This window comes from Lathamus discolor, chromosome 23 (assembly GCF_037157495.1).
Source record: "Lathamus discolor isolate bLatDis1 chromosome 23, bLatDis1.hap1, whole genome shotgun sequence".
NCBI lineage: Eukaryota > Metazoa > Chordata > Aves > Psittaciformes > Psittacidae > Lathamus > Lathamus discolor.
The window spans coordinates 1552678-1565105 of NC_088906.1; the positions used below are offsets into that span (position 1 = coordinate 1552678).

Consider the following 12428-nt stretch of genomic DNA (forward strand, 5'->3'; position numbering starts at 1 on the left):
CCTCCTCCTCCAGAGATGGAGCCTCCTTTTGAGCCTCCTCCTCCTCCTCCTCCTCCACAGATAGACCCACCACTTCCAGAGCTTCCTCCTCCTCCTCCAGAGATGGAGCCTCCTTTTGAGCCTCCTCCTCCATATATGGATCCACCACTTCCTGAGCTTCCTCCTCCTCCTCCAGAGATGGAGCCTCCTTTTGAGCCTCCTCCTCCTCCACATATGGATCCACCACTTCCTGAGCTTCCTCCTCCTCCTCCACAGATGGAGCCTCCTTTTGAGCCTCCTCCTCCACATATGGATCCACCACTTCCTGAGCTTCCTCCTCCTCCTCCAGAGATGGAGCCTCCTTTTGAGCCTCCTCCTCCTCCTCCTCCTCCACATATGGATCCACCACTTCCTGAGCTTCCTCCTCCTCCTCCAGAGATGGAGCCTCCTTTTGAGCCTCCTCCTCCTCCTCCACATATGGATCCACCACTTCCAGAGCTTCCTCCTCCTCCAGAGATGGAGCCTCCTTTTGAGCCTCCTCCTCCTCCACAGATGGACCCACCACTTCCAGAGCTTCCTCCTCCTCCTCCACAGATGGAGCCTCCTTTTGAGCCTCCACCTCCACTTATAGACCCACCACTTCCAGAGCTTCCTCCTCCTCCTCCACAGATGGAGCCTCCTTTTGAGCCTCCTCCTCCACAGATGGACCCACCACTTCCTGAGCTTCCTCCTCCTCCTCCAGAGATGGAGCCTCCTTTTGAGCCTCCTCCACAGATGGACCCACCACTTCCAGAGCTTCCTCCTCCTCCTCCACAGATGGAGCCTCCTTTTGAGCCTCCACCTCCACTTATAGACCCACCACTTCCGGAGCTTCCTCCTCCTCCACAGATGGAGCCTCCTTTTGAGCCTCCTCCTCCTCCTCCACAGATGGACCCACCACTTCCTGAGCTTCCTCCTCCTCCTCCAGAGATGGAGCCTCCTTTTGAGCCTCCTCCTCCTCCACAGATGGACCCACCACTTCCAGAGCTTCCTCCTCCTCCTCCAGAGATGGAGCCTCCTTTTGAGCCTCCTCCTCCTCCTCCTCCTCCACAGATGGACCCACCACTTCCAGAGCTTCCTCCTCCTCCTCCAGAGATGGAGCCTCCTTTTGAGCCTCCTCCTCCTCCTCCTCCTCCACAGATGGACCCACCACTTCCTGAGCTTCCTCCTCCTCCTCCAGAGATGGAGCCTCCTTTTGAGCCTCCTCCTCCATATATGGATCCACCACTTCCTGAGCTTCCTCCTCTTCCACAGATGGAGCCTCCTTTGGAGCCTCCTCCTCTTCCTCCTCCACAGATGGACCCACCACTTCCTGAGCTTCCTCCTCCACCTCCACAGGTGGAGCCTCCTTTTGAGCCTCCTCCTCCACTTATAGACCCACCACTTCCTGAGCTTCCTCCTCCTCCTCCATACCCTGAGCCTCCTTTTGAGCCTCCACCTCCACTTATAGACCCACCACTTCCAGAGCTTCCTCCTCCTCCAGAGATGGAGTCTCCTTTTGAGCCTCCACCTCCTCCTCCATATATGGATCCACCACTTCCCGAACTTCCTCCTCCTCCATATCCTGAACCTCCTTTTGAGCCTCCTCCTCCTCCTCCACTTATGGACCCCCCACTTCCAGAGCTCGGTCCCCATACTCCAGAACTTCCCCCTTTTTCTCCTCCAGGGATCGACCCCTTACTCGTGCTCATGGTGGCACCTCCAGAGCTCACCCCCCCTTTCCCTCTTTTCAAGCCCGCAAATTTGACTCCATAGACTCCAGCAGCACTCGGATTGTGGTCAACGACACCTGCAAGAAATGGGAATGATGTTCTCCTTATTCTTCTTACTCACAACAGCCATAAGCACCGCTCATGTAAGTGGTTATATGTGGGCCAACCCTGGCAGTGTTCAAGGCGAGGCAGGACACAGGGGCTTGGAGCAAGCTGCTCTAATGGAAGGGGTCCCTGCCCATGGCAGGGGTTGGAACTGGATGAGCTTGAAGGTCTCTTCCAACCCAAACCATTCCATGATTCTAGGAAAACTCAGTGCAGCCCTTCCTTTAAAGAGGTTGGGATATGGGTTCCTCTCTCCTTTAGCTGGCCCCTGTCTTCCACAAACTAGTGGGTGGTTTCCTTCACTTCTGACATGCAATGAGCACATAGACCTGTAGAATAATGACCTCTAGAATAAGAGACCCATAGAATAATGATGAGTTTCTCAGTTCCTCCAAATCTGGTTGAAATCAGCTATTACGTTCCAAAGTCACTAGCTCAGGGCTGACATATTCATGCATATACACACAAGAGGATCACACGAGAACACCATTTGTCTCATTTCCCTAGGGAAATACGGTAGGAGCTAAACTAGGAACTAAGCTAGGAACTACAATAGGTTGCTCTGGCTGTAGGTGCTATATACCACAGACACCAAACAGGTAAAAGTGCTCTTAAAAAGCAAAGCAAAGCCTTGAGGTACTTACAGATGGTGGCAGGAGACCCTTCCTGTATCCTGTGAAGGAAAAGTGACATTGAGACAATGCACCCACTAAAAAACCAAATCAGGGTAGGCTCTATCAATGAGCCAATGAACGATAGAGCAATTCATCCTGGAGATCCAAGCTATAGGGCAAAGAATGGGATCTGCTGCTTGGTGCTGGTGCTTCTCTCCAGGATGGATAGCTCCAACCTACCTGGTCTCCTCCTCCTCAAGGAGTGACCGGTACATGGCAATTTCAATATCCAAGGCCAATTTCGCATTCAGCAGCTCCTGATAATCATGAAGAAGACGAGCGAGGTCGCTGCTGGCCTGCTGCAGAGCATTTTCCAGCTCCTGGAGCTTCTCCTGGCCATCCCTGACGGCATTGCTCCCGCGCTGCTCAGCGTCTTTGATGCTCTCCTGGAGGCTGACGTTCTGCAGGGGCACAAACAGAATGTTCCCATTTCCCTCCTATGGGATTTTCCAACCCTTCTGTCAGGATTTGGGAATCAAAAGACCTGCCTCAGTGACAGAACCCAGGGTAACTTAACCCAAATTGAATCCCAATGCAGACAGCCAAAACCTGTATCTGCCTCTTTTATCTTTCAAAACCTGAAATCAGCCTCTCTAGGTTTGCCTTCAAGGGACAGGCTGCATTATCCTGCACCCAGTGCCCAGGTACAAGTGACTTAGGTAGTTAAGTCCTGCTGGAAAATGTCAGCTTTACCCTTTTCCTTGCGATTTCAATTTCCGGTTGAAGCCTTTGGATCTGCCTGATGAGTTCCTGGATTTCCTTATAGCTGGTGCTCAGCTGCTCACGTTGATTTACCCACATGTTCTGCAGGTCCTGGTACTGGCGTGCAAAGAAAACAGACATTTTTGGTATCTTTTCCATCGAGCAGACTTGCCTCCATGTCTTGTCGATGTCCACTCACCCTGCCCCGGTACATGGCATCTACTTCAGCTTTGCTCCTCTGAGCAATTGTCTCATACTCCTGCCTGACTTCTTCAATGATGCCATCCATGTTCAGTTCTCTGCTGTTGTCCATGGACAGAACGACATTGGTGTTGCCAACTACTGTTTGTAGCTGGGACAGCTCCTGGACGGAAAACAAGATTTGGGATTTTAACAGTGTATATGAGCCCTCCCGGTCGTGTCATGAGGAAAGAAATGGCACCTTCCGGAAGAAACCCATTGGAACTTCCCTACCTGCATCCTCCAGGTCCTATTGTCCCACCACCATTTTCATTTTCAGGTATCTCCTCACCCTTTGTGACACACCAGACCCCATCTCACCCGCAGATTGAAAAGGACTTTATCAGGTCAAAGATGAAGGATGTGGGCAAAGACAAGCTGTGGCTGCCCCATCCCTGGCAGTGCTCAAGGCCAGGTTGGACACAGGGGCTTGGAGCACCCTGCTCCAGTGGGAGGGGTCCCTGCCCATGGCAGGGGGTTGGAGCTGGATGGGCTTTAGGGTCCCTTCCAACACAAACCATCCCATGATGATCCACTCTCCACAACAAAACGTTCAGGCAAAATTTGTGGGAACCCTACAGAAGATCCGTGTCCTTCAAGACCTGAGGGTAGTTTTTTAACCTGAGGAGCTTTATACTCACAGCTTCATGTAAGCATCTGAGGAACTCAAGCTCCTGCTTCAGTATTTCCACCCGAATGTCAAATTCCATTTTTCCCATGTAAGCACTGTCCAGCTCCTGTAAAAAAAAAGCCATTGGCACATTTGTGTTTCTTTGGTCCAAAATCTCCCCTCAAGTGCAGTTCTTGCAAGAGTTGGTACATTTCTATAAGGCCTTCATTCCTGGAGCCAAATAATGTTCCACAAACCTCAGCTCTCATTTGGAAAGCAAGTGGAACAAAAGGAAAGGGAGTGAATAGGGAAAGACCCTCACTCATCCTAAGAAGGACTGATTCAGTCTCTAGAGGAGGTGATTCCTCTCCAATCTGGCAGTAAAACTCTCCAGTTTCAATGCCTTTCCCTGGGGTAGAGGTTGGACTTGATGGTCTTAAAGCTCTTTTCCAACCCAGTTGACCCTATGAATCTATGACTTCAGTTAGAGGACAGTTAAAGTTAAGCAAAGGCCTCGCTTTGGAAAACCTCAGCAATCACTCAGTTACTGCTTTGTTTCTGAGGCTTTGATTTAGCTCCTTCACCTTTTTAAGCTCTACGAACTCCTCTTCTTTGGAGGCGCGCTTGTTGATCTCATCCTCGAATCTGAATGGAAAAGGAACAGATTGATTGTTGCCCATCTCACTTTTTCCATCAGGGGGATCAGAATCCAAAGGGAATCATCCATCAAGGAAATGTCTCAGCTCTTCATCTGACTGCGATTCCTAGCACCTGCAAAACTCTGTGCTGAATTAGCCAGCCAGCTGGGGTAGGGCCAGATCGGTTCTAACCCCCCTCTAATTCCGAACTCAGCATCCCATTTCCCGGAGCTGTGGACACGCATTACCTTTGGATGCAGCTAAGCCAGGAGGAGTAATGACTCTTCTCAACTTGACTCCATTGACCCCAGTTCTCAGCTCTGCCCCTCCCCGCTATCCGGGTTGACCACAACCCAACAACTGTCAGCAAGAGGAAAAGTCCTGGGTTACCCATTGCCTGGGGGAGGAAGGGCATGGAGGAGGTGGGAAGAGTAGGACAGATCTACAGGGTCTTTGCTTTTCCTCTTGCTGTTCTGGGTTCTACCCTCCCCAAATCTGCTCTACTCCTGCAGCATCACAGCCCCTTAATGGACCTACTGCAGGGCAGTGCTGTAACCTCATGGAGGTGCGAAGCCAAGCTGTTCCATCCCAGGGCATTGCCATGGAGAATTCCAGCCTGCTTTTTCCCATACTTGTGATTATTCACCTCTTTTTATAATCCTCCACAAGCTGAAGCATATTGTAAGCTTCCGGATCCAGCTGCTCCCGCTGGCTCTGCAGCGTTTCCAGCTGCCTCTGCAGGTTGCTGATGTAAGACTGGAAGAAGGAGGTGATGTTTCTGCTCTCTTCTGGTCGGACACTTTGCTGCTGCAGCAGTTCCCATTTGGCCATCAGAGCCTGGTTCTGCCGCTCGAGACACTGGACCTGAAAGGCAAAGGAGGAGAACCTCTCAGGCACTGCAGGGCACTGAAGGAAACACCAACATCAGTGTTGGTCCCAGTAGGAAACAAATCCGAATTGGAATTTCCTATGCAGTAACATCCAGAGGTTTCATTGGGTGAGACCGACTGTACCAACACTGGTACCAACACAGCCTACAATAAAGAAGGGATGCCTTTTGCCCCAGTCTGCTGCATAAGATGGGCTCGATTTTGCTGCTGCTTCTCAAAGCTGGTACTGAAATCTTTGCTGGTTTTTCACTTCTAAAATGCACAATATTTAGGGGGATGTTTGGGATGGAATAAGACTTCCGTTGTTCTTGAGCTACCTTAGACACCAAATATATGAGAAGAATTAGCCCCCTCTTAGCACATCACACAGAACCACGCTCTTGCCTTAGAGAAGAAAGAAAGACCTATAGCATGCAGAGCTGATATGTTTAGAGACCAGAGGGATGGCATCTCTTCAGCTGAGGCACTGAACAGATTTTACCCTGGAAGCTGATTTCCTTTTCAATACGAAGAGAGTCAAAAGTGCTCCTGGTTTCCAGGACTTAAAACTTCTGGGTGCAACCAACACCTTTTCTCTATGTAATACAAGAAGCCCTTAAGTCTTCACAAGTAACACACAACACAAGCTTCCACCCTATGCAGAGACACATGTCACCACCTGACTAAAGGCACAGGTCAGGTTTGGAAGGGTGGAAGTGGCTTTGTGGCTGTTTTGTTCCTATACCTATGAGTAGCAATGAAGGAGAAGATCAGACTGCAGAAAGAGGTGAAAGCATTGCAGCAGATAAAGAAGAAAGATGTGGGGGTCGCTGGCCTCCTCAAAGAGGCTGAACCTCCAAGCAAAGAGCCCATTTGGGTTGTGATTTGGAGAAACGCAACACTTTGCTTGAGGAAAACCAATACAGAAATGAACGAAACCAGAACGCATCAAGGATGTTCAAGTCCATCCCCCACCAACAACTCCCAGGCCCCAGAAGATTCCCAGCCATGCAGAACACTTCTCCGGTGAGTCAATGAGTGAGTTCACGTGTTGGTGACATCCCGGTACTTTGCTGTTGTTCTGCCATCAAAGACAACTCAGAGATACTTATCCCAGGGCTAAATGTGATTCATGTTTATAGCGAGCTGTTAAAAACCTCACACCAGCAAGAGGGAATCAAGCCAACGCTAGGGCTTTGAGGGGAGAAGATGCCATTGAACGTGCCCTATGACTCACATGGCCAGAGCAGGACCCGTTACAGTTCCCCCCTTCCCAGATAATGGTGCAAAAGAGAACAGGGACTCACCTTATCGATGAATGATGCAAATTTGTTGTTGAGATCCTTAATCTGCTCTTTCTCATCCAATCTCACTCTCTGGAACTCAGGGTCAACTTGCACTTCTATTGGCCTCAGCAGGTTGGTGTTGACACGGACCTCCTCAATGCCTCTGCTAACACCAGCCTGCCCCAAGCCCTGTCCAGCCCCTCCTTCACCAAAGGTGCTTCCACCAAGCACCTCCCTGCCTGCAACTCTTCCACCCGTGCTACCGAGCCGTGCTTCACCCCCTTGAGCAGCTCCCACAAAATACCTTGTTCTCCCAAAGCCCCTATCCAGATGTGCCCTACCACCAAACCCCAGGCACATCCCATCTCCTCTTCCATCTCCTCCGTAGCCTCCGCTGGTAAAAACATTCCTAAAGCCACCGAGGTTGTGGAGACTCCTGCTGCTGTAACCATACCCGTAACCACGGTATCTTCCTTGTCCTCTATTGTCTTCACAATGGCTCACGGTACATGAGCTTCTCCCACCACCAAGCGTGCCACAGTGAGCGGAAGAAGAACTGAAATTGCCATCCCCGAACTGGGAGAAACGCCAGCTCATCGTGTTGCCTGCAGAGTGTTAGGACGAGAGAGTGGAGAAGGTGGTAAAACAGGAGGAGAAACGAGAGCAAAGGATCCTCAGCTCCTCTGCTGGGGGTGATGGAAGTTCTCCCTTATATGCTGTGGAGGAGTTCCTCTCCATTCCGTGGTAATTAGCAGGTCTGTTAATGCTGTTGGGTTTGGTTCATCAGGCAGCAATTAATGGCTGCCTGAGGAGAGGTCAGAGTAAACACCACACACACCAACGGAGACGTTGTGAAATTCCCCAAATCCTGCTTGACTCATGAGCTTTGCTGGGATGAGATTTCCTTATCTCCATATTAATTACAGCTCGCACAGTTATCCATGCACATCGCCGTGCCTTGTTCTCCCTCACACCTCCCCACCTCTTTTGGCCTCTTATTTCACGAGAACCAGGCCTTGATAATGTCCTCACATTGACATGGGGGTGGCTGACCTTGCTTCACCGTGTCACCAGATCCTACTGCCAGGAGGGAAGATCCCTTAGCTTCCCATTCCCACTTTTCTCTCATTCCCAGCATTTCCACCCAGGAGCAAGTATTGCTCCTGCAGGGAGAGGCAGGTGCTGTGATCTGCTCTTCTTGCTCATGGCATTGCCTTTGGTTCATAAAGCTGAAATAGTGCCTAAAAGACAGATAGAATGGGATCTCCTCTATCAATTTCAGCTTTAAATAAAAGGATGTGGAGTTTTAAATGGAAACGAGAAAGCTCCAAGAGAAACTTTAATCGATTGAATGAATCTTTGAAGTATTAAAGAAGAGGTTGCTTTAGGGAACAAATGACCCATCACTTCCACTCTTCTGCTGTGGTTGCTCCTGCTCTTCCATGTGGGAATAGACCATGAACTAAACCTGCCTGTTTGTGGAGTGTTTTTTAAAGGCCCTGCTACTGGAGAGCTGAGATGTCAAATCCAGAGCTGGGCTCCAAGCTTTTCTCCCCAGGTTCTCCCTCTGAGCCTGATCCATCCCTCTTCATCCCCATGCAAGACTCCAGCTGCCCAGTCTGAGCACATTCCGGTGCAAGACCCAATGGCCATGGACCCGATGGCCCTTTGTGAGCCAAGTCCTGCTGCTGACAACGCCACTGAGAGCCTTCAGCCTCGGCTAACAGCACAAGAAGACAACTGAGATCTGGTGCGCTGCCTCCAAAACCATTGGTGGAACAACTTCCACACGGCAAGTGCATCCCCTTTGTCCTCTGCACCACATCAGGAAGAGCTGGAGATGCTCTTCCTGCCAAAGCTGCTGGATAAAGCCACACTGTGAACCCTTCAGTTACATAGAGGTTATGTGGTCAGGGCTTCGTACCCCTTGCTCTGGCTCCATTTGGGAAGTGCCTCATAAACCCCCAGGATGAAAGGCTTGTGGGGAGCTCTATTAGACTGGTTGTTATTGGTCCAGCTGAAATATCTTGAGGCGAGCAAGACTTTGGATGCTCAGTGACCAGAGGAAAGGCTTTTCCCAGAAGCAGGCTCAGTGTTTTCCAGAGAACCAGATGAGAAGTGCTGCTTTTCCCTCCCAAACTTGGTCTCTTCCAGCCTTACATCAAGAATGGCCACCTGGTACTCCAGACCGTGCACTGCTGCTGCTTTCTTGTAACGAAACTTCAGTGGTTACCTGCATTTTACTGAGAATTTCAACCAGATTTACCACTGAATTCCCCCTTTTTTATAGACCTATTGAAAAATCTGACTTGGATTGAGAATTCTGTGTCCTGCTGGAAAGAGTAATTATGGTGAACGTCAAAAATGTCATGTCCTTCACAAAAGTGAGTGGGGGCAAATCTGGGAACAAAGCCATTCCAACACATCTGGGTAAGGTTTGCCAGAGCATTGGGATATCACACAAAAACCTTTCCTGTTCTGTTTCAGTTGGGCTCAGTAGTTTCTAGATGATGGTGCCTATAAATAAAACACAACGTAAATTGTCCTCCTTCTCTCCCATGTTTTGGGTGAGCTGAAAGATTCCTTCAAGAGCTGCATCCGCTCTCTGCAATGTTCTGTGCAGGACAAGCTGTGTCTGAGCAACACGGAGACTCAATCTCCTGTGTGGCCTTGGAGCCACTATTAGGCTCAGGTAAAGATTAGGAGGACAATATATGACTTCATGTCAGGAGGAGGTGAGACTTAGTGGACGTGATCCATGATTGTCCTTGATGTCTGAGCTACATCATCCCTTTTCCTTGCCTTATCAACTCCCCAGCACAAGAGTTTCCCAAGGGTCGCTGTTGGTCACCTCTGCGTTGTGTATAAGTGCTTCGGGGGCAATTCATCTTCATCCTTCTTCTTCCCATTTTGAGAGGCTCATTCCAATGTGTGCTGCGTCAGGGCAATACTTTGGATCATCCACACGGATCTTGGAAGGAAGTGTTATGACCTGCGGGAGGGAACACCCACAGATCAAACAAGCTAGTTCCATGTGGAACAAGGTTAGATAGATGTCTATCCAAAATCGCTGCCCTACATACATACATCATCTCCCTGCATGAAGAAAACCGGGCGGCAGTTCATGCAGGACCACTGCACTGTGGTCTGAAGGAGCTTGAGAAGGAGCCTGCAAGCCCTGCGTGAGAAGAGCAACCATCCCACCCCACGTGCCACCTAATCCAGAGCACGACGTGTAGGCTGCTGTTGTGATGGTCGCTGGCACCAGCTCAACCTTGGCACAACAAGAGCCACACCTGAACCTGCTGAGCTGGCTCCAGAAACAGCGATGCACCCAGCGAGGTGTTCACACATCCTGTGGATGCAGGGGGAGCTTCCTGTGGTACCTTCCTCTTCCCTGCAATGAGCTGGCGTTGCTCCTGGATGTGCCTGGGGATCTTCTGCCCTGACCCTTTAAAAGGAACAGCGAAACAGTCCCCAACATAGAATAAAAACTAAAAATACACAAAATGAAAGTCGTGGAATCATGGAATGGTTTGGGTTGAAGGGAGCTTAAAGCTCCTCCAGCTCCAACCGCTGCCACGGGCAGGGACCCCTTCCACTGGAGCAGGGTGCTCCGAGCCCCTGTGTCCAGCCTGGCCTTGAGCACTGCCAGGGATGGGGCAGCCACAGCTTCTCTGGGCACCCTGTGCCAGCGCCTCAGCACCCTCACAGGGAAGAGCTTCTGCCTAAGAGCTCAGCTCAGTCTCCCCTCGGGCAGGTTCAAGCCATTCCCTTTGGCCTGTCCCTACAGGCCCTTGTCCCAAGCCCCTCTCCAGGTTTCCTGCAGCCCCTTTAGGCACTGGAGCTGCTCTCAGGTCTCCCCTTCAGGAGCCTTCTCTTCTCCAGGCTGCCCCAGCCCAGCTCTCTCAGCCTGGCTCCGTTAAAGGTACCCCAGTCCTCTCCATCATCTTCATGACCCTCTTCTGGAGACAATCCAATGGATCCACGTCCTTCTTACCCTGGGGGCTCCAAATGTCCTTGATGCCCTTCTTGTCTACCTCACTGCTATCTCTTCCCCAGTACCAAACATTTATCATTCTCTAACAAAATCATACACTGAGCTTGATCTGTCTTTTCCCCCAGAAATGCCTCATAGGAACAAGATTAATTGTATACACTTCATAATGAATGTGAATACTGGAAGAAGTGACATTCTTGTCATGGAGATGGGTCATCATGGAATACACCAGTTCAGGGTGCAATTCAGGGGCTGCTCAAACACCCCCATGTTCAACCTGGCTTTTTGTTGATGTGGATTTTTAAGATGGATTTAAATAGCACCCCAACTTAGTCATGTAGATTTGACTGCCTGCACTCCCTGTGTAGCCCTTGGGGCCAGCACAGAACATCCACGTGTTATTCCCCCCATCCAGGATAGTCCATGAGGCAGGCGATGATGTTCCTCCCATCTGGACAAGCCTCTGAGAGAGGTGAGTGCGCCCTTTGGGATGTCTCATTTCTCTCTATGGACCATAAGGGAACCTGGAGCTCGCTCAGCTCCTGCCTGTTGGGTGGTGAGGGTAACATGAGTTGATCATCCTCCATCAGACCCATGTCACAGAGAATGTGCCAAGAACGAGCCTTTTCAAACCACAAAGACAATCCACAAACAGGCCCAAGCTGTTCGGGAGCACAACTGATGCAGGGACCCTCCACAGCCCACGTCTGTCTGTCAACCCATGTCATAAATGGGAATAACAATCCTAGTGCTTAGGCTGATGCTCGAGGAAATGCCTCCAGATTCCTGCAGGAGCATTTTAGAATAGAACAGTTCGGGTTGGAAAGGACCTTAAGACCGTCCAGTTCCAACCCCCTGCCATGGGCAGGGACACCTCACACTAAACCATCCCACCCAAGGCTTCATCCAACTTGGCCTTGAACACTGCCAGGGATGGAGCACTCACAACCTCCCTGGGCAACCCATTCCAGTGCCTCAGCACCCTCACAGGAAAGAATTTCCTCCTTAGATCCAATCTGAACTTCCCCTGTTTCAGTTTGAACCCGTTACCCCTTGTCCTGTCACTGCAGTCCCTGATGAAGAGTCCATCCCCAGCATCCCTATAGGCCCCCTTCAGACACTGGAAACTGCTCTGAGGTCTCCACGCAGCTTCTCTGCTCCAGGCTGAACAGCCCCAACTTCCTCAGCCTGGCTCCATACAGGAGCTGCTCCAGTCCCTGCTCATCCTCGTGGCCTCCTCTGGACTTGTTCCAACAGTTCCATGTCCTTTTTATGCTGAGGACACCAGAACTGCACCCGATGCTCCAGGTGAGGTCTACTCTGCTCTCGTGAGTGTTGTATTTTAATCAGATCAGCAGATAGATAAGTGCAGTAACGCACTTATTCCTCTTAAACAACTACTGTGCACAGTGGACACAGAGCAGTGTAGTACAGTAGCACATGAATAAAGACAGTACTTCAATTTAATAGCTGTCCAGATCAAGGAGATAGACTTGACGGTAGTAGCACACACAGGATTGAAATGGCAGCTCTTGATCACTGGTTGCCTAAACACCTGCGTAAGTAGGGCCCTA

The 12428-nt window shown here is 50.5% G+C and overlaps 2 protein-coding genes across 2 annotated transcripts; one reads left to right on the forward strand and one right to left on the reverse strand.

Annotated features, from left to right (window-relative positions):
* Positions 1–229: 229 nt before the first annotated feature.
* On the forward strand, positions 230–11823 carry LOC136003795 (uncharacterized). The gene is made up of 2 exons (XM_065659729.1): positions 230–1873; positions 10980–11823. The coding sequence occupies exon 1, from the start codon at positions 256–258 to the stop codon at positions 1771–1773; it is 1518 nt and encodes a 505-aa protein (XP_065515801.1). The 5' UTR covers positions 230–255; the 3' UTR covers positions 1774–1873; positions 10980–11823.
* On the reverse strand, positions 2686–7592 carry LOC136003796 (keratin, type II cytoskeletal 1-like). Its single transcript, XM_065659730.1, is given in 7 exon segments — positions 2686–2910; positions 3203–3328; positions 3411–3575; positions 4093–4188; positions 4646–4706; positions 5346–5563; positions 6876–7592. Coding segments are annotated over 7 exon segments (1608 nt in total).
* Positions 11824–12428: the final 605 nt, after the last annotated feature.

Coding starts and splice junctions, on each gene's coding strand:
- LOC136003795 (XM_065659729.1), top strand. CDS start 256: ATGGAGCCTCCTTTTGAGCCTCCTCCTCCACATATGGATCCACCACTT.